General features: G+C 35.0%; 1 protein-coding gene across 1 annotated transcript in view; it reads left to right on the forward strand.

Moving 5' to 3' along the window:
• The first annotated feature begins 5633 nt into the window (after positions 1–5633).
• The window catches only part of LOC136033670 (uncharacterized), a 30036-nt gene continuing 16860 nt past the window's right edge, over positions 5634–18809 (forward strand). Inside the window, exons 1-2 of the mRNA XM_065714503.1 lie at positions 5634–6247; positions 8959–9160. Coding sequence (XP_065570575.1) covers positions 6191–6247; positions 8959–9160 — 259 coding nt within the window. The 5' untranslated portion in view covers positions 5634–6190. The remainder of the gene's footprint in view (positions 6248–8958; positions 9161–18809) is intronic.

Here is an 18809-nt window from a genome sequence, read left to right on the forward strand (position 1 = left end):
TCCACAATCACAAGTTTTTCAGGTACAAATTTTATTTCACTGTCCTGACAATGTCAAAGAAAACTTTTTTCCGACGGCTTTTCAAGTGCCAGAAGATTTTTTATCAATGCGTATATCTGTGCATCACACGAAGATAATAGAACGACTCTCTTCTTTTGTTCTCTAGTTATATCTTTTGCAAAAAAATGTTGCTCGAGTTGGTCCAAACAATCTGCAAAGTCTCTATTTCAATCGATTTCATTCACTGTTCCAAAAATTTGATATTGGGCACTTTGCTCACTTTTTGCAATTTCTCTGAATATACATCCTCTGATTATATCCTTTATTATAACTTTATATTCTTGATATAATTTTGTCCTTTTCACAATATCCTCGCCATCATTTTGCTATTTTCGTTTAACCAATTTTGTTATGTTCGTTTAACAAGCATTTATTTACAGAACTTTACAACGCAGGCATAGGTACTCAACTGAAATAAAATGAATGGCGCATAGCTGTTATTTGCAATCAGCGTATGACTCATACAACAGGGAAGAGCGGAATTTCAAAATAGACGCTTGCACAAAGAAACAAATGAAACAAACAAAAAGAAACAAATAGAATATAAAAGCAATGATTAGCTTCTCTCAGCAGCACAAAAGCAACTCAGTTACTTCAGGAATTCGGCATTTACATGGCAGTTACTGCAACAAAAGATTGATTGATGAATACAAAAAAGCCCTTCACAAAAAATTCATAAATTGATAAAATCGTTCTATTTTCTGACACAAAAGGAAGCTATAATGTATCTCTAGCTCCCCAAGTTCTTACAAATAGAGCTATACACTGCAATATTAAATAAATTATATTAGATAAATAATGGGGCGTTTCTCTGGCCACTCAATTTGTCACCTGTAGGCGGACAGTATAACCTCTTGCAGATATTAAGGCTACCTAAAGGTAGGGAGTCACAGATCAAGGCAAGACCCAGTGTCTGGGGGCTTATATATAGAGCTGCAACACCCAATTCTGGGGAACATAAACTCAGAGCGAGGTGATGGAGAGCCTCTCTAATGTGCACCGGGCAGGTTCCATCGGTATAAAGATATGTTCTTGTAGTTACAAATCTTCTCCCAACAATGAGATAAATTTCTGGGGGTGCAGGTCACCATAAGGGTATACTTTAGATATTTTATATGGCTGTCCCTGCTAGGGACGGAGAGGAGTGGCTTACCACCGTCCTTAAATAAGCTTAGAAAACTTCTTTCTTCGTAAAAGTAAAACGAAGCAATAAAAACGATTAAGAAAGAGAGCAAGTGGTAAAGAGTTCGGGCAACTGAAGATAGACTTGAGATGCTAATTATCACATCCAGGGAACCAAAGAAAATACCACGTCAGGGGTAACCAACTACTTCGTGATGAAGAATCATGCAAATATAGAACTTTTAAATACTTTGATTACTTCAACCCAGGAGGCTGTGTTATCCCTGAAATCTATTTTATCTATTGGAACCCAGAACGTTAGAAAGCCTGGAAAACAAGGCAAAATTCATCTATTTCTCAATGAATTATACTGATATAAATAAGATATCGTGGGATCCTTATCTAGTAGAGCTCAAAAATCAATTATTTCTGCAACATCTCTGTCAGAAAATCTTATATTGCCATTAATAAATGGATCATCGCTCAATTTCACAATCTTCCAAGTCTCCAGACCGGATTCCAGTAAGGTAGATGTTGAGTTGAAAAGTTTTACCTTCAAATGAAAAGCCTAGTTATCGCAGTTGTATAAAAAGACCTTTCTATTTCAACTGGAGACTGCAGTACTATTATTTTAACAGCTGTTGTTGTAAATAAGGATTTTATAGGTTTATTTGGCCTTGGACAAATTAGCTAGAGGGGAGAATTCCATACTGAATTCCACAGAGACAACGATTTTACAATTACTAACACTTTTTTTTAACACGGAGAAAACAAAAAGGCGAAATGAGCCTCTCCGGATGGAATAACCCGTAATATTATTTATTAAATTCTCGTCAGTAGGCAGTGGATATCGAAAGTACTGGATACTCTTACCTTGTTGCTGACGACTTTGACAGCATCCCTTCTTACGTCATGACAATATTTAAGATGCGCATGAAATTACACTTAAAAACTAGAAAAATCAGCCATTCATTTTAAAACCCATATCCTCAGAGACCCTAAGACCCAACTGACTTACATCTTGTAACTTTTTGTATAATATTAGATCTTCTCTAGAATACACCTTTAACTCTGTATAAACAGGGCATTGACAAAATGGTCACCAACTCCTCTACAGTCATGAACAGCGTCACAATTTCTAATTTACCACCAAAAAAGGCAACAAAAGGCTTGGATAATCGACGAAATTACCTTATTATGTGTAAAGAAAATCCAACACAATAATAAGTCAGACAGACAAAGCAGGGACAGATATAAGTAACTGAAGATCACTGTAGAAAGAGCTACCCAAAATCAAGCTTAGAAAAAAAAGACAAGAGGGGAGAACACCTTGGTTAGTTTAGTAGAGATAATAATATGACTATTACTATAACTTCCTTCCAGCACAGAAGACACCAAAAGGCTACATAAGCCTTTTCTTATGGAAAAACCTTTAATCTTATTGATTAAGTTCTCATGAGAAGGTAGGGAAAATTGTCCTTGTTGGATACTCCCATAATTGATGTTAATCATTTTGACAGCAACTCTTCCCTAGTCATCTCTGTATTAAAGATACGTGTTAAATTATACGCAAATCTGAAAAATTCAATCCAATTGTTTCAACAACATCCTCTCCTCAGAGTCTCTGAAACCTGTGTGACCTACATCTCGTAACTCTCTGGCAATATACTTGATCTCTCAAATACCCCTTTAAATTTATTTAAGAAAGATATTGATAAGGTGGTCACTAACTTCTCTACAGTGATGAGCAACCTCCTTATTTATATTTTAAAACCAAAAAGGGTAAATAAAGCCATGTCATACTTAGTTCTTTGGGTATACAGGGTCAGTTCACACCCCAAAAGATTGACTCAATTTTTACTTCGTGAAAAAATTTCCAGCAATATCTGAAATGTAGCCACGATCTATACCAGCTATCAATGAACTTCAAAATCATTTGATCTTATTTGTAAAATTAACCCTTAGATATCAATAATACGTAGTCAAAATTTACAAGTCGTGTCATGACTATTGAAGGTCTCACTGAAAGCTTCCAAACGTCCTCAGGTGTCCTTCAATGATGTACCTAGTCCCCAAAATTGTTCAATCCCTTCCTTGCAATAGTTCTATTTCTGGTGAAAAACTTCTAGCACACGAGTAGGAGGTTTCTTGACAGACAAGCAAGCTTATAGCGGTGACATCGACGTTAAAATCAAGCCTATATGCTGATCATAAAAGCCGCAGGATGCAACTAACCCAGAACTGAAACTTAACGGACAAAGCTTGCGGTGGGTCGAACATTTTCAATATTTTGGATGTATAATTACCAATGACAATCACCAATCAAAAGAAATAAATACGGCTCGCCATTGCCAGTTGTAGTTTCCATAACCCTTTGCCCATATGGAGAAGAAAGGATTTGTCATTAGGACTTAAGACAGGTCTTTGTGACGCGTTGATTACTCCTATAACAGTATACTATTGTGAAATATGGACATTGAAGGTAGATAACCAGAGATAAAATGCAGGGTTTGATACTAAATGTCTCCATCACAATACTGGTATTACTTACCTTTGCCAAATCTCAAACTTCAATCTCTTTGACAGCCTCGAAATCAAATCAACAATCTTCAACAAGATCAAACTGCAGTATTTTGGTAGGTTTACCCAAGTAAAACGAATGAGTCAGTCCATATCTCAAAAATCACCTTTGAAGGCAAAATTCACGTTTCTCACCCTCGTGGCTGCTTCAAAGTGATGGAAAGAAAGCTTTGAATCGTTTTTCCTTCCCAATCTTGTTTGTCTAGCAATAGGCTCTGAGGCATACATAACACGAATCCGTGAAATTAGGAGGACTGAGACCCCAACAAGACATCTGAGGAAAAATGAGACTTAAGTCAAACATGTAAAGTAATCTTTCACTTAAGCTTACTGCAATATATTTTCTAATGTCTGATTAAATTAAAAAAATAAAGTCCTAAAATTGGCAATCTAAATCATTTGAAAATTGTGATTGAGGCAGTGCAATTAGATCATGCAAGCAGCAATCTTCAAATGAATTGCCTTTGGTTGCTACTATTTCTCTGGGAAAATAGAGGAATTTGCAGTAAATGCAAGCAACAAGCAGTTTTGAAGTGTTCAAATGGCTCATATGTAACAGTTACTTAGTTTCGAGTATCTTCTAGTCTAGCTCCAAACGTCATTTTATTACATCTATATATATAAAAATAAGTTGTATGTATCTTTGATGACTGACGTCATTATAAGAATTGAGCCTTATGACGTCATGTATGTATTTTGTTTGTATGACGTCATTATAAGTAAATAAGGCTTTATATATGACGTCATTATCAGTATATAAGGCTGGCGATTGAAAGATCATATTTAGTATAAATCCTACAATGGCAGAAAAAACAGCCAAGGAAGCAGCTCAAAGAGATAATACCAAATGGCTTGCGGCTAAAAAACGCAAAACCACGCAGTTAGATGAAAATCAACCTGGACAGCGAGAATCAAAACGTATCAAAATTGAAAATAATAGCGATGATGATTGGATTTGGGATTTTGACTTGGATAAGGTCATCAATGCCTACCAGATTTTAGTTAAAAAAACATAGGTTCGGCGATATGTATTTCATAGTGACAAAAAACGCGCCAAGGTAAAACAAACCAAACAACTTGAAAATGATACCGATGATAAAAACAAACAACGTTGAAAGGACTATCTTTTCCACAAATATATATATCTATATATATAAAAATAAGTTGTCTGTGTGTGGATCTGTGGATGGATCAGGTGACGTCATGTTTGTTCGCATATGACGTCTGAATTATTTCACACTAATACAAAAGAAGAAAAAACTAAAAAAGGTAAAAACTACAAAAAAAACTAAAAAGAAAAAAAAACTAAAAAAGCTAAAAAACTAAAAAAAACTAAAAAAAGGTAAAAATCTAATAACTAAAAAAAACTGAAAAAAATAAAAAAAGGCAAAAACTACAAAAAAAATAAAAACTAATAAAAAAACTAAAAAAGCTAAAAAACTAAAAAAACTAAAAAAAACTAAAAAAAGGTAAAAAACTAAAAAAAACTAAAAACTAAAAAAGAAAAAAACTAAAAAAAAGGAAAAAACTGAAAAATAAAAGAGAAAAAGAAAACTAAAAAAATATGAATAAATATATATAAAAATAAGTTGTTTGTGGGTTATGTCTGTCTGTCTGTCTGTCGAGTGACGTTGTGTTTGTCCGCATATGACGTCTGAATTATTTCACACTAATACAAAAGAAGAAAAAAAACTAAAAAAGGTAAAAACTACAAAAAAAACTAAAAAGAAAAAAAAACTAAAAAAGCTAAAAAACTAAAAAAAAACTAAAAAAGGTAAAAAACTAAAAAGTAAAAAAAACTGAAAAAACTAAAAAAAAGGCAAAAACTAAAAAAAAACTAAAAACTAATAAAAAAACTAAAAAAGCTAAAAAACTAAAAAAACTAAAATAACTAAAAAAAGGTAAAAAACAAAAAAAAACTAAAAACTAAAAAAGAAAAAACTAAAAAAAAGGAAAAAACTGAAAAATAAGAGAAAAAGAAAACTAAAAAAATATTAATAAATATAAAAAATATAAATATAAATATAATATAAATTAGCAATCAACAAAGCACCGAGACACAAATGACGATCGGGACACAGGGAGTATAAATGACGACCAGGACATAAGTAAAAAAAAAACTAAAAAAACTAAAAAAATGGTAAAAACTACAAAAAAAACTAAAAACTAATAAAAAAACTAAAAAATCTAAAAATCTAAATAAACTAAAAAAGAAAAAAAAGAAAAAAGGAAAAAAATAAAGGAGAAAAACAAAACTAAAAAATCTTGAACAAATCAAGACCTCAATCTCACGGGCCATGACAAGCTAATGGCCTTCGTAAGCTGTATTTTCTATTTTAGGACAACAGACGGAGTAACACTGATGCGTATCTGATTTAAATATGGCAAATTTCATTTTCTTTTGACAGAGAGAAGCCTTTGGACTATCATGCCCCTCATCCCGAAAATGGGAGCAAACTTTAGAGTTTGGACAATTCTTTGCCAGGTAACCATTTGCTTGTTGGCATTGATAGCATATACACGAAAGAACACGATAAAATTCAATTTGGAGCCTTTCACACCCCAGCTTAAGGATATTTGTTAAAGCACAGTGTAAGTCCGCATCCGAAGGGAAATATAGCTGAAAAGCTCGACTTATCCCACAGCGTTTGGCTTTCTGACTATTATCAACTAAATCTTAGAGCGAGGGTTTGAATTTCTTGGTAACCCGTTTAATAATTCCCACAAATTCTTGACTGACATATTCACTCCAACATTTTTCAGCGAAACTGCAATTTTCTAGCTTTATTTGAGCAGTTAACTAGGACATGAAGCTCAGACTTTCCTCGGTGGATTTCAATATCACTGGAATGTTCCAGGCCAGCTGCTGATTTGATTATATTTTTTCGTGTTTTATGATATGATAAGGCTTTTGGTGTATTTTTTACTATTTCGGTATATGACGGGGGTACTGGCACAGGCTTCTCTTTAATAGAAAGGGATCGGATGGGCTGAGCAGTCACACAATGCATAAAATTGTCAAGATTTTGGCACATTTGGTTAACCGCAGAAGTTATGCAAGCTCAAACTAACTCAGATGCCACTGGGACTTCTTTTGGGTCATAAATAAGAGACTTTGGTAGCTGTTGGTTTTCCTTACTACGCTTGTACTTCAATTTGCCAATATTCATGTCATTATTTTCATCGCTTACATGCCTGATAAATCGCTCATTGGGTACTACTTCCTCTTGCAATGTATTTTAGGTAACAATAATATCATCCTGACCAACAAATTTGCAACACGATTTTACTATCTTGTAAAATTTCACTCCAACTTTCATAGATCGCTCAACAAAACTAAAAACAGGACAGTGCAAGAATCTAATTGACATTTCACTGACACAGAGCCCTGCCTCAGGTTAAACAATATCCTTTGTATTAGATGTGCACTCGTCAGATATGGTTTAATAATATTCATATGATATCTGGTTTTATATGTTTTCACTTTCAACTCTGAAACGACATATATATATATATATATATATATATATATATATATATATATATATATATATATATATATATATATATATATATATATATATATATATATATATATATATATATATATATATTTATACATATATATATGTGCTAGAGTTCTTCTGACCGGATTACTTCATATACTTAGCGAAAAGTCAAACTACAGTATGAAACTTTCTTTCGAAAGACTGATCTCCGTAATTTTTAGGTATATAAACGTTAATCACGACAAAATTGCTCATCTGAAAACTAATATAGCAATCCGCATTCTTTATAAGCGTGGCTGGGCATTTGCAGATAGTCGCTCTACCTCCAGGAGGGTGGCAGTGCACTTTTCTTCGGGTAGCTGGGGAACTTAATAATAAGCCATTAGTAAGCTTGTCCTGGGATAAAAAACGTTCTTGTAGTCCCAAAACATCCGATTTCCTCAACATCTCTTTTAGCAGCGTTAGCTTCTCTGAAACTTTACCATATCAATTTCTTGAACAAATCAAGACCTCAATCTCACTGGCCATGACAAGCTAATGGCCTTCGTTAGCTGTATTTTCTATTTTAGGACAACATACGGAGTAACACTGATGCGTATCTGATTTAAATACGGCAAATCTCATTTTCTTTTGAGAGAGAGCAGCCTTTGGACTATCATGCCCCTCATCCCAACAATGGGAGCAAACTTTAGAGTTTGGACAATTCTCACAGGCTTCTCTTTAATAGAAAGGGATCGGATGGGCTGAGCAGTCACACAATGCATAAAATTGTCCAGCTTTTGGCACATTTGTTTAACCGCAGAAGTTATGCAAGCTCTAACTAACTCAGATGCCACTGGAACTTCTTTTGGGTCATAAATAAGAAACTTTGGTAGCTGCTAGTTTTCCTTACTACGCTTGTGCTTCAATTTGCCAATATTCATGTCATTATCTTCATCGTTTACATGCCTGATAAATCGCTCATCGGGTACTACTTCCTCATACAATGTAATTTAGGTGACAATAATATCATCGTGACCGAAAAATTTGTAACACGATTTTACTATCTTGTAAAATTTCACTCCAACTTTCGGAGATCGTTCAACAAAACTAAAAACAGGACAGTGCAAGAATCTAATTGACATTTTGCTGACACAGAGCCTTGCCTCGGGTTAAACAATACCCCTTGTCTGAAATGTGCTATTGTCAGATATGGTTTAATAGTATTCATATGATATATGGTTTTACATGTTTTCACTTTCAACTCTGAAATAACATATATACATGTATATATATATATATATATATATATATATATATATATATATATATATATATATATATATATATATATATATATATATATATATATATATATATATATATATATATATATATATACTATGTGTTTTTTTGACTTAACTATGAAATATAACAGACAATTAACTTAAAACGGTTAAGACGCAGGGACCTTAGTAGTCAAGAAGCGTCGTTAATTCTAAAATAGTGTATATATATATATATATATATATATATATATATATATATATATATATATATATATATATATATATATATATATATATATATATAAATATACTATGTTTTTTTTTTACTTAACTATGATGTATAACAGACTATTAACATAAAACGGTTAAGAAAAATCATGTCAAATATGGGTTAATACTAAATTTATTTCTTTTTTCAGGTTAATATACTGAAAAGAAAAAGCCAGACGGCGATTATTTTTATTTTCATATGTATTTCTTCAGCAATTTTTGTGGCTTACATGAACACCTTTCGGAAAAATATGTTTTTAATGTCACTACCTGAACATTATAATCCGATTGAGCCCACTGAAATTTCAGACTACGAGGATATTAGAAATATATTTTTAAGTACAAGAAAAGGTGAGCTAAAAAATAGAGGTTCGGGGTTACTAACATGGACTACTGTATAGAAAGGCTACAATTTTTTTGCTAATTACAAGTTCTCGTTTTTCAAATTTTAGTATGCTCGTAGAAAGAATTTTAATAAGCCTATCAGAAAGACGACAATATACAAAAATATTAAATGGCATCCAAGGAGGTCAATTTTTTGAAAAAAAATATTGAGCCGCCTTAGAAAAAAATATTAATAGATACATATAAAATTATTGCTTGATCTTGCTTAAAATCAAACTAGACAGGTCAAAAACATTGAGAAAACTCGTTCGGAGCCTTTATTCGGAAAAAGAAACATGTGAGCAGTGTCGTATTTATATACATACTAGTTGGTGGGGGCACTTTGCTCCCCCCCCCCAAGCCCCACCGCACGCAAGTCGTTACGTGCAGTATTAGTTTCGCGCCGTTGTTATTGTGGTCCTGTGTCCCAACTGTGAATATAGATAGTTCTTTTCCATTTTCTCTACCACCCTATATTAATCAAGTATTCAATAATAAAATTAGTAATAAAATTTTTTTTAGTTTTTTTTTTTAAATGATTGCCATTGTGCTGTGTTTTTTTCTTTTTTTTTTCTCTGTTTTCCTCTTTTATTTTTTTTTCAGTTTTTTATTTTTTTAGTTGCTAATCGAATTAGGAATTGCAATCTTTTAAATTAAAGAGGTGGTTGGAATCATTGTTATACAAAGAATAAGAACAGCCTCAACCTAAAAGGCCCTGACAAAATTTTGGGACGTCTTTGTTCTTGATTGCCAGAATCGCTCGTTCAGTTAGGAATTTATGATTTTTATAATTGGTTAGAATAGTCGGAAATAATTTTTTCAACCAAATCATTTTTTGACGTCACTAAATTGCAGAATTCAGGAGGCAGTTGTATACGTCCTAAAATTGAGTCAACTGGGATCATTCCTTTTCCCATTGTCGGGCAACTGACCTGAAAATTTTTCACCAGAGTGATTGTTTTGCAATCGGACAAGCATATTTAAAGTTAATTTTAATGTATTTACGTGTGTGCATCAATAAGAATTTTTCAGGCAAGCATCCACAGGTGTGGATCTTGGAAGAATAGATAATGCTTTGTCTGAAATCTCCGGCAAGCAATATTAATGAGCGGCCGAAGGGTTTAGAATTTCCTCGCAAATCTTTCAACTATCACTCGAGAGTCTTGAGCAATTCTTGTGCACCATTGTACACACATCTCAAACAATATGTTTGCATTGCTGCAATACTTTACCCATCCCAGAAGATTTGGAAATGTTGCAAGTGGGTGTTTCTGTAGATTTTATGTTCAGAGGCAATTTCAAAGCGGAATGAATAGTTTTCCCAGCCAGGCAGCAACGTTGCAGCTATTCTGGACGAAGAGAGGGCCAACGCTGTCATTTTTGGATTGAATTGATACTAGAATCAATCTAATTAGAAACGTTTTACCAGTACCTCTTGCGCATCCAAAAAGAAGGTTTCTCCCACTTGGTTATTGACACGATGCATTATCTGATCATAAATGCCCTTTTGTTCAGACATTAACTTAGAAATATTTGTTTGTACATTTGTTCACGATCCCATTCTACACATGTAGAAATAGAACAGTACGATTAGGTGAAGGCATTCCCAAATGCTTGAGACGTTTGTTTGCAATAGATAGGCACAAATCTTCAATCATAACTAAAGTGCAGTTATAAATTTCTGTTGTAAAGTCCAAGGTCATATCTGACTTCTCTAGCTGTATTCGATGGAGTATATCCTCGGTCATTTGCGATTTTTATTTCTCCATTACTCTGTAGGAGATGAAGGAGAGCAACTTTTGCTGGAAGACACAGGCTGCAATATCATGTCTCTGAACCAGCGATTGTCCAGTATGTAAAAGCTGTTTTACGTAATCCCAAGATGGATTATATGTAAATGTAATAAATGACGAATCATTAATCTATAGGCATAATATTTCATTGCGCTGTATTTCTTATCCATTTCTTTGTTAGTGGCTGGATTTATCAATTTAATATTAAAGTTATAGCCGTCAGCTCCATCTAAAAAATGATAGGATATTGTAGGGCATCGTAGCATCGATGAGTTTCAGCAATTCTTGTCAACTGGTTATTTCGCCTATAAGGAATAAAATCTCGAGGTAAGAGACTGATAACCGCCCATAACGATTACCACTTCGTTGAGAGTTGGAGCATTGTATTCACGCACATGTTCAGCAGTAGGCGCTTTGTTAGCGGAAATAAAAATTTTACGCGTATCAGTAGGCATCAATTCGATTGCTGTTTTGAACAGAAGCACTCAATTATTATTTTTGTGGAAAAGATAGTCCTTTCAACTTCGTTTGTTTTTATCATCGTTATCATTTTCAAGTTGTTTGGTTTGTTTTACCTTGGCGCGTCTTTTGTCACTATGAAATACATATCGCCGAACCTATGTTTTTTTAACTAAAATCTGGTAGGCATTGATGACCTTATCCAAGTCAAAATCCCAAATCCAATCATCATCGCTATTATTTTTCAATTTTGATACGTTTTGATTCTCGCTGTCCAGGTTGATTTTCATCTAACTGCGTGGTTTTGTGCTCTTTAGCCACAAGCCATTTGGTATTATCTCTTTGAGCCGCTTCCTTGGCTGTTTTTTCTGCCATTGTAGGATTTATACTTAATATTATCTTTCAATCGAAAAGAGTTTCTTCAAAGAGTTGAGTACCTATACCTGCGTTGTAAAGTTCTGTAAATAAATGCTTGTTAAACGAACATAACAAAATTGGTTAAACGAAAATAGCAAAATGATTGCGAGGATATTGTGAAAAGGAGAAAATTATATCAAGAATATAAAGTTATAATAAAGGATATAATCAGAGGACGTGTATTCAGAGAAATTGCGAAAAGTGAGCAAAGTGCCCAAAATCAAATTTTTGGAACAGTGAATGAATTCGATTGAAATAGTGACTTCGCAGATTGTTTGGACCAACTCGAGCAACATTTTTTTGCAAAAGATATAACAAGAGAACAAAAGAAGAGAGTCGTTCTATTATCTTCGTGTGATGCACAGATATACGCATTGATAAAAAATCTTCTGGCACTTGAAAAGCTGTCGGAAAAAAGTTTTCTTTGACATTGTCAGGACAGTGAAATAAAATTTGTACCTGAAAAAACTTGTGATTGTGGGGCACTACAATTTTCATCAAAGGTCATAAAGGAAGGGTGAATCAGTGAATACTTACCTTGTGGATTTAAAACACTTGGCTGAAACTTGTGATTTTGACAAATTCTTGAGCCAAGCATTTCAAGATCGTTTAGTGTGTGGCCTTGTATCGAGTGACATGCGGAAAATAATTTTAACTGAAAATGATCTTACCTTAAGTAGAGCAATTGAGATCACAACGAGTATGGAGGCTGCAGAATTTGAAGCAATTGTGACACTGTTCATGACTGTAGAGGAGTTGATGACCATTTTGTCAATGCCCTGTTTATACAGAGTTAAAGGTTTATTTGAGAGAAGATCTAATATTATACAAAAAGTTACAAGATGTAGGTCAGTTGGGTCTTAGGGTCTCTGAGGATATGGGTTTTAAAATGAATGGCTGATTTTTCTAGTTTTTAAGTGTAATTTCATGCGCATCTTAAATATTGTCATGACCTAAGAAGGGATGCTGTCAAAGTCACCAGCAACAAGGTAAGAGTATCCAGTACTTTCGATATCCACTGCATACTGACGAGAATTTAATAAATAATATTACGGGTTATTCAATCCGGAGAGCCTCATTTCGCCTTTTTGTTTTCTCCGTGTTAAAAGAAAGTGTTAGTAATTGTAAAATCGTTGTCTCTGTGGAATTCAGTATGGAATTCTCCCCTCTAGCTAATTTGTCCAAGGCCAAATAAAACTATAAAATCCTTATTTACACCAACAGCTGTTCAAATGATAGTACTGCAGTCTGCAGTTAAAATAAAAAGGTCTTTTTATACAACTGCGATAACTAGGCTTTTCATTTGAAGGTAAAACTTTTCAACTCAACATCTACCTTACTGGAATCCGGTCTGGAGACTTGGAAGATTGTGAAATTGAGCGATGATCCATTTATTAATGGCAATATAAGATTTTCTGACAGAGATGGTGCAGAAATCATTGATTTTTGAGCTCTACTAGATAAGGATCCCACGATATCTTATTTATATCAGTTTAATTCATTGATAAATAGATGAATTTTGCCTTGTTTTCCAAGCTTTCTAACGTTCTGGGTTCCAATAGATAAAATAGATTTCAGGGATAACACAGCCTCCTGGGTTGGAGTTATCAAAGTATTTAAAAGTTCTATATTTGCATGATTCTTCATCACGAAGTAGTTGGTTACCCCTGACGTGGTATTTTCTTTGTTTCCCTGGATGTGATAATTAGCATCTCAAGGCTATCGTCAGTTGCCCGAACTCTTTACCACTTGCTCTCTTTCTTAATCGTTTGTATTGCTTCGTTTTACTTTTACGAAGAAAGAAGTTTTCTAAGCTTATTTAAGGACGGTGGTAAGTCACTCCTCTCCGTCCCTAGCAGGGGACAGCCATATCAAATACCAAAAGTATACCCTTATGGTGACCTGCACCCCCAGAAATTTATCTCATTGTTGGGAGAAGATTTGTAACTACAAGAACATATCTTTACACCAATGGAACCTGCCCGGTGCACATTAGAGAGGCTCTCCATCACCTTGCTCTGAGTTTATGTTCCCCAGAATTGGGTGTTGCAGCTCTATATATAAGCCCCCAGACACTGGGTCTTGCCTTGATCTGTGACTCCCTGCCTTAAGGTAGCCTTAATATCTGCAAGATGTTATACTGTCCGCCTACAGGTGACAAATTGAGTGGCCAGGGAAACGCCCCTTTATTTATCTAATATAATTTATTTAATATTGCAGTGTATAGCTCTATTTGGAAGAACTTGGGGAGCTCGTGATACATTATAGCTTCCTTTTGTGTCAGTAAATAGAACGATTTTGTCAATTTATGAATTTTTTGTGAAGGGCTTTTTTGTATTCATCAATCAATCTTTTGTTGCAGTAACTGCCATGTAAATGCCAAATTCCTGAAGTAACTGAGTTGCTTTTGTGCTGCTGAGAGAAGCTAATCATTGCTTTTATATTCTATTTGTTTCTTTTTGTTTGTTTCATTTGTTTCTTTGTGCAAGCGTCTATTTTGAAATTCCTCTCTTCCCTGTTGTATGAGTCATACGCTGATTGCAAGTAACAGCTATGCGCCATTCATTTTATTTGAGTTGAGTACCAATACCTGCGTTGTAAAGTTCTATAAATAAATGCTTGTTAAACGAACATAACAAAATTGGTTAAACGAAAATAGCAAAATGATGGCGAGGATATTGTGAAAAGGACAAAATTATATCATTGTGAAAAGGACAAAATTAGGTCCTGACATTGTCAGGACAGTGAAATAAAATTTGTACCTGAAAAAACTTGTGATTGTGGAGCACTACAATTTTCATCAAAGGTCATAAAGGAAGGGTGAATCAGTGAATACTTACCTTGTGGATTTAAAACACTTGGCTGAAACTTGTGATTTTGAGAAATTCTCGAGCCAAGCATTTCAAGATCGTTTAATGTGTGGCCTTGTATCGGGTGACATGCGGAAAAGAATTTCAACTGAAAATGATCTTACCTTAAGTAGAGCCATTGAGATCACAACGAGTATGGAGGCTGCAGAATTTGAAGCAATTAATATCAAGAATGGAGTTGCCTCGAAAATTCACAAATTCACCAAAGCAAATACAATTCCTGAGAACAATGTATGCCACCTGTACGGAAAGAAACCTCACTAGCCCAGTGACCGTTATTTCCGCAAAATGGAATGCCACAAATGTAAGAAAAAAGGGCATATAGCAGCAACATGTCGATCTAAGCTTGACAGTGTTGCCAGAAAAGAAAAATATAAGTGCAAAGTTTGCCATGTGGTGGAAACTGAAAAATCCGAGGAGGAGAAAACAGATTCGGCAAGTACTCCTGATCTGAAGCAGCCTACGAACGAGGATAACTGGAATATTATCTCTATAAGTGGTAAGTCACCGGAAATTATTGTCGCACTTACATTGGGACAGTCTAAGTTTGATTTTTAACTAGATTTAAATAAAAAAAACGAGTTTTTTTAAATGAAAGTAAGGAGCGACATTAAAACTTAAAACGAACAGAAATTACTGCGTATATGAAAGGGGCTTTTCCTCCTTGACACCCTGCTCCTTACGCTAAAGTTTTTTATTGTTTTAAAAAGTAGAGCTGCGAGAAAGAATCACTTGAATCGGAGTTAAGCCAACTTGTGAAAATTGAAGTGTTGGAAAAGGTCGATGACAGTGATTGGGCCAGACCACTTGTACTGGTAAATAAACATAATGGTAGTGTTAGAACTTGTAGCGACTATAAAGCTACAGTTAACCGTCTCTAAGCCCAAAGGAATACCCAATGCCTACGACAGAAGAGATTTTCGCGAATTTGCAAGGGGGACAAAATTTTTCTAAGTTAGACCTAAATAATACTTACCTACAAATTTAGCTAGATGATAAGTCAAAGGACCTAGTGACTGTAAACACTCCCTTAGGCCTATACCGTTAAAAGTGTTTGCCTTTTGGCATTTCTGAAAATGGTGCTATTTTTCAAGAGACCCTAGACAAATTTTTGTCTGGTTTTCCCACTGCTCATATAGTAGATGATTTATTGATTACCATAAAAAATGATTCTGAGCACTTAGAGAATTTACGTTCTGTTTTTGATAAATAGAACGATTCCAGTATTTGTTTGACTCCAAATAAATGAGAATTTTTTGCTGATGTAGAAAATTTTGGTTTGTGTTGTAAGCCAAGGGTATTGAACCGAATCCACAGAAAGTTGAAGCAGTTATGAATATGCCTATGCCTAGAAACAGGGATGAATTACTTTCATTCTTAGGTAGGGTGAACTATTAAGAGAAATTTAAATGGTGACTTTATGCTATCCATTGAATGATTTGTTGAAATCTCACGTTATGTGGTTGTGGTCAGAAAAATGCGAGTGTGCTTTTAAAAAGTTGAAAGAAAGTTTAACAGGGGAAAAGTTAATGTTACATTTTAACCCACAGTTGCCAGTAATTATAGCTACCGATGCTTCACCACGGGTAATTTCCAGTGTAATATTGCACGCTTATCCCAACGGGACTGAAAGACCTATTACTTATGCTTCTACATCTTTAAGAAAAGCTGAAACTCATTTCTTGCAAATTGAGTATGAGGCTCTTGGAATAGTTTTTGGTTTAGAAAAATTTCATTATTATTTGTTTGGACGGAAATCTATTTTAGACACGGATAATAAGCCGTTGACGCTGAATTTTGGGGAAAATCGGGATTGCCAGTTCTGCCAACATCCAGGATCCAACGATGGGCAATCAGGTTATCCGCGTATACATACAAAATAAAGTTCAAACCGTCTACTGTAAACATGAATGCAGATGCCTTACCTACTTGACTTGATGCTCCTTCCGAAATGCTTCCGGCGTCCAGAGTGATGCTACATTGTGCCTCCATTTGGACCGGTCTCTTTGCAAGAATGTGGATATCCTCCTGAATATTTGCCATGGCTAAGAAAGCACCTGTCGTGTCCTTCCATCTGGTTGGGGGACGACCTCTTGGTCGTTTCTTGCCGTGCAACACGGGATCAAAGTCGTAAATCGTTCGTGTGGGAGTGTTGGGGTGCATGAGAAGGAGATATCCGTACCAGTGTAGTGTTTGTTGGGCGAGTTGGACTGAAAAGTGCGTTTGAGCAGTTGACGCCAGGAGGTTTCGTTGCTTACAAAATCGCGCCAGCGTAGTCCTTCAATGTGGCAAAGATGTTTTGTTTGGGCTATATTTACGGTGCTAAGCAAAGACCAAGTTGCTGGCAAAGTTTCGGTTCCGTAAAGAATCACGGATCCCACTGAAGCATTGTATATGCGTATCATGGTCCCAAGGCTAATAGAAGGTTTCCTCCAAAGGGCACTTAGTCTCTTCACTACTGCTGAGGTCATGGCAATTCCGTGCATTAGATCTTTAAACATTAATCCGTCATTTAAGAGGATAGAGCCAAGGTATTTAAATTCCTCAACAATTACAGCAGGTTTGTCACCGACCATTAGGACTGGCGGGGGAAGTGGCGAGTTACGTGGTCCAACAAACATCACTTTTGTCTTCTGCTAATTAATCGACAGCGCTATCTTTAAGGCTTCATCACCAAGGATTTCTAGGACATCTGTGAGCTTCGACGGTGAATCGGAGACAAGAGCATGGTCATCGCCATAGTCAGCGTCTGAAAGAACTCTATTCACCGTAATACAACCCAAACTGGAGCCGGTTTATGGTCCGAGTCATAATTTAGTCGATGGCACAATTAAATAGTTCTGGGGCAGCAGCACAACCCTCACGGACTCCAGTATTGATTTCGTTAATTGTGTAATCAACAAATTACACCAAGGTCATCCTGGAAGGGTTGGGAAGAAGTCTTGGGCTCGTACGTATGTTAGGTGGCTGAATATCGATGATGACATTGAAAAAAAAGTTTGAGGTTGTAGTTCATGTCAGCTACAACAGAGCAGCCCTGCTACATTTAACTCACCATGGTCCAAAGCAACTGAAGGGTTGGAACGAATACATATTGATTCTGTTGGTCCGTTTTATAGGAAAATTTTCATGATTGTCATGGATACATTTTCAAAATGGATCAAGGTAGTACTTATGAATTCAATGTCTAGCACCACGAATGATAAAGTTTTAGGTTCCATTTTTTCACGAAACGGTTCTGTTTTTCTTGTTACACCCATAAGAGAACTAGTATAAAATGGTTAATATATCTTTTACGAATCTACAAGTTGTGTGTTTATCCACATTTCCCACTCTTCATTACTATCACAGTTACCAAGCGATGCAAATAAGTTAGGCAACTTGCTGAATTGTTTGACCTGCATAAATTGCTACAAAGAGTGCAAAACCAAAAACGGTGTTCAAGACCATTTTTTTGACAATCAAAGCTTAACGCAATCGCTATATTGGTCGGAAGTACAAAGGCAAATAATTATGCAGAAAACATGAAATATTATTTTTTTATAGTTGTTGAACAGCTTTTTTTTCTTATGGCGGGGTGGTTTTTATAACTTAATACTTTTTATAAATGTTTTTTTACCAATTTTATTTCAACAGATTTATTCTTAATTAAACCCTCGCAAGATTCTACATTAAATTTATGACCATTTCCACTACCTCTTTTCGACACCTGATTCTCGAGGTTTCCTTTAAATTGTGGGTATTTCTTTGTTCACAAGTTTATCAAAGCAAGCTATTATGCACCCCCCTAAAGAAAATCTGGATCTACCCATGCATTTTTGTCTGTCTATGTGTGTCGGTATGTTTGTTTGTCTGTATGTCCTTATTTCTGTCTGTAATATGTCCTTCCTCGTCTGTCTGTTTGTTCTTTTGCACCTCTGTCCATGTGTCTTTTTGTAAGTCATTCTATTTGTTTTTCTGTCTGTATGTATGTCTTTTGTCTGTTTCAATTTGTTGGTGGGTCTGACTGCTTGTGTTTTCGATTGTTTGTCCTTATGCAAGTGTGACTGTGTACCTGTGTGTCATTGTACCTTTAAT

Source organism: Artemia franciscana, chromosome 12 (genome assembly GCF_032884065.1).
Source record: "Artemia franciscana chromosome 12, ASM3288406v1, whole genome shotgun sequence".
Classification (NCBI taxonomy): Eukaryota; Metazoa; Arthropoda; class Branchiopoda; order Anostraca; family Artemiidae; genus Artemia; species Artemia franciscana.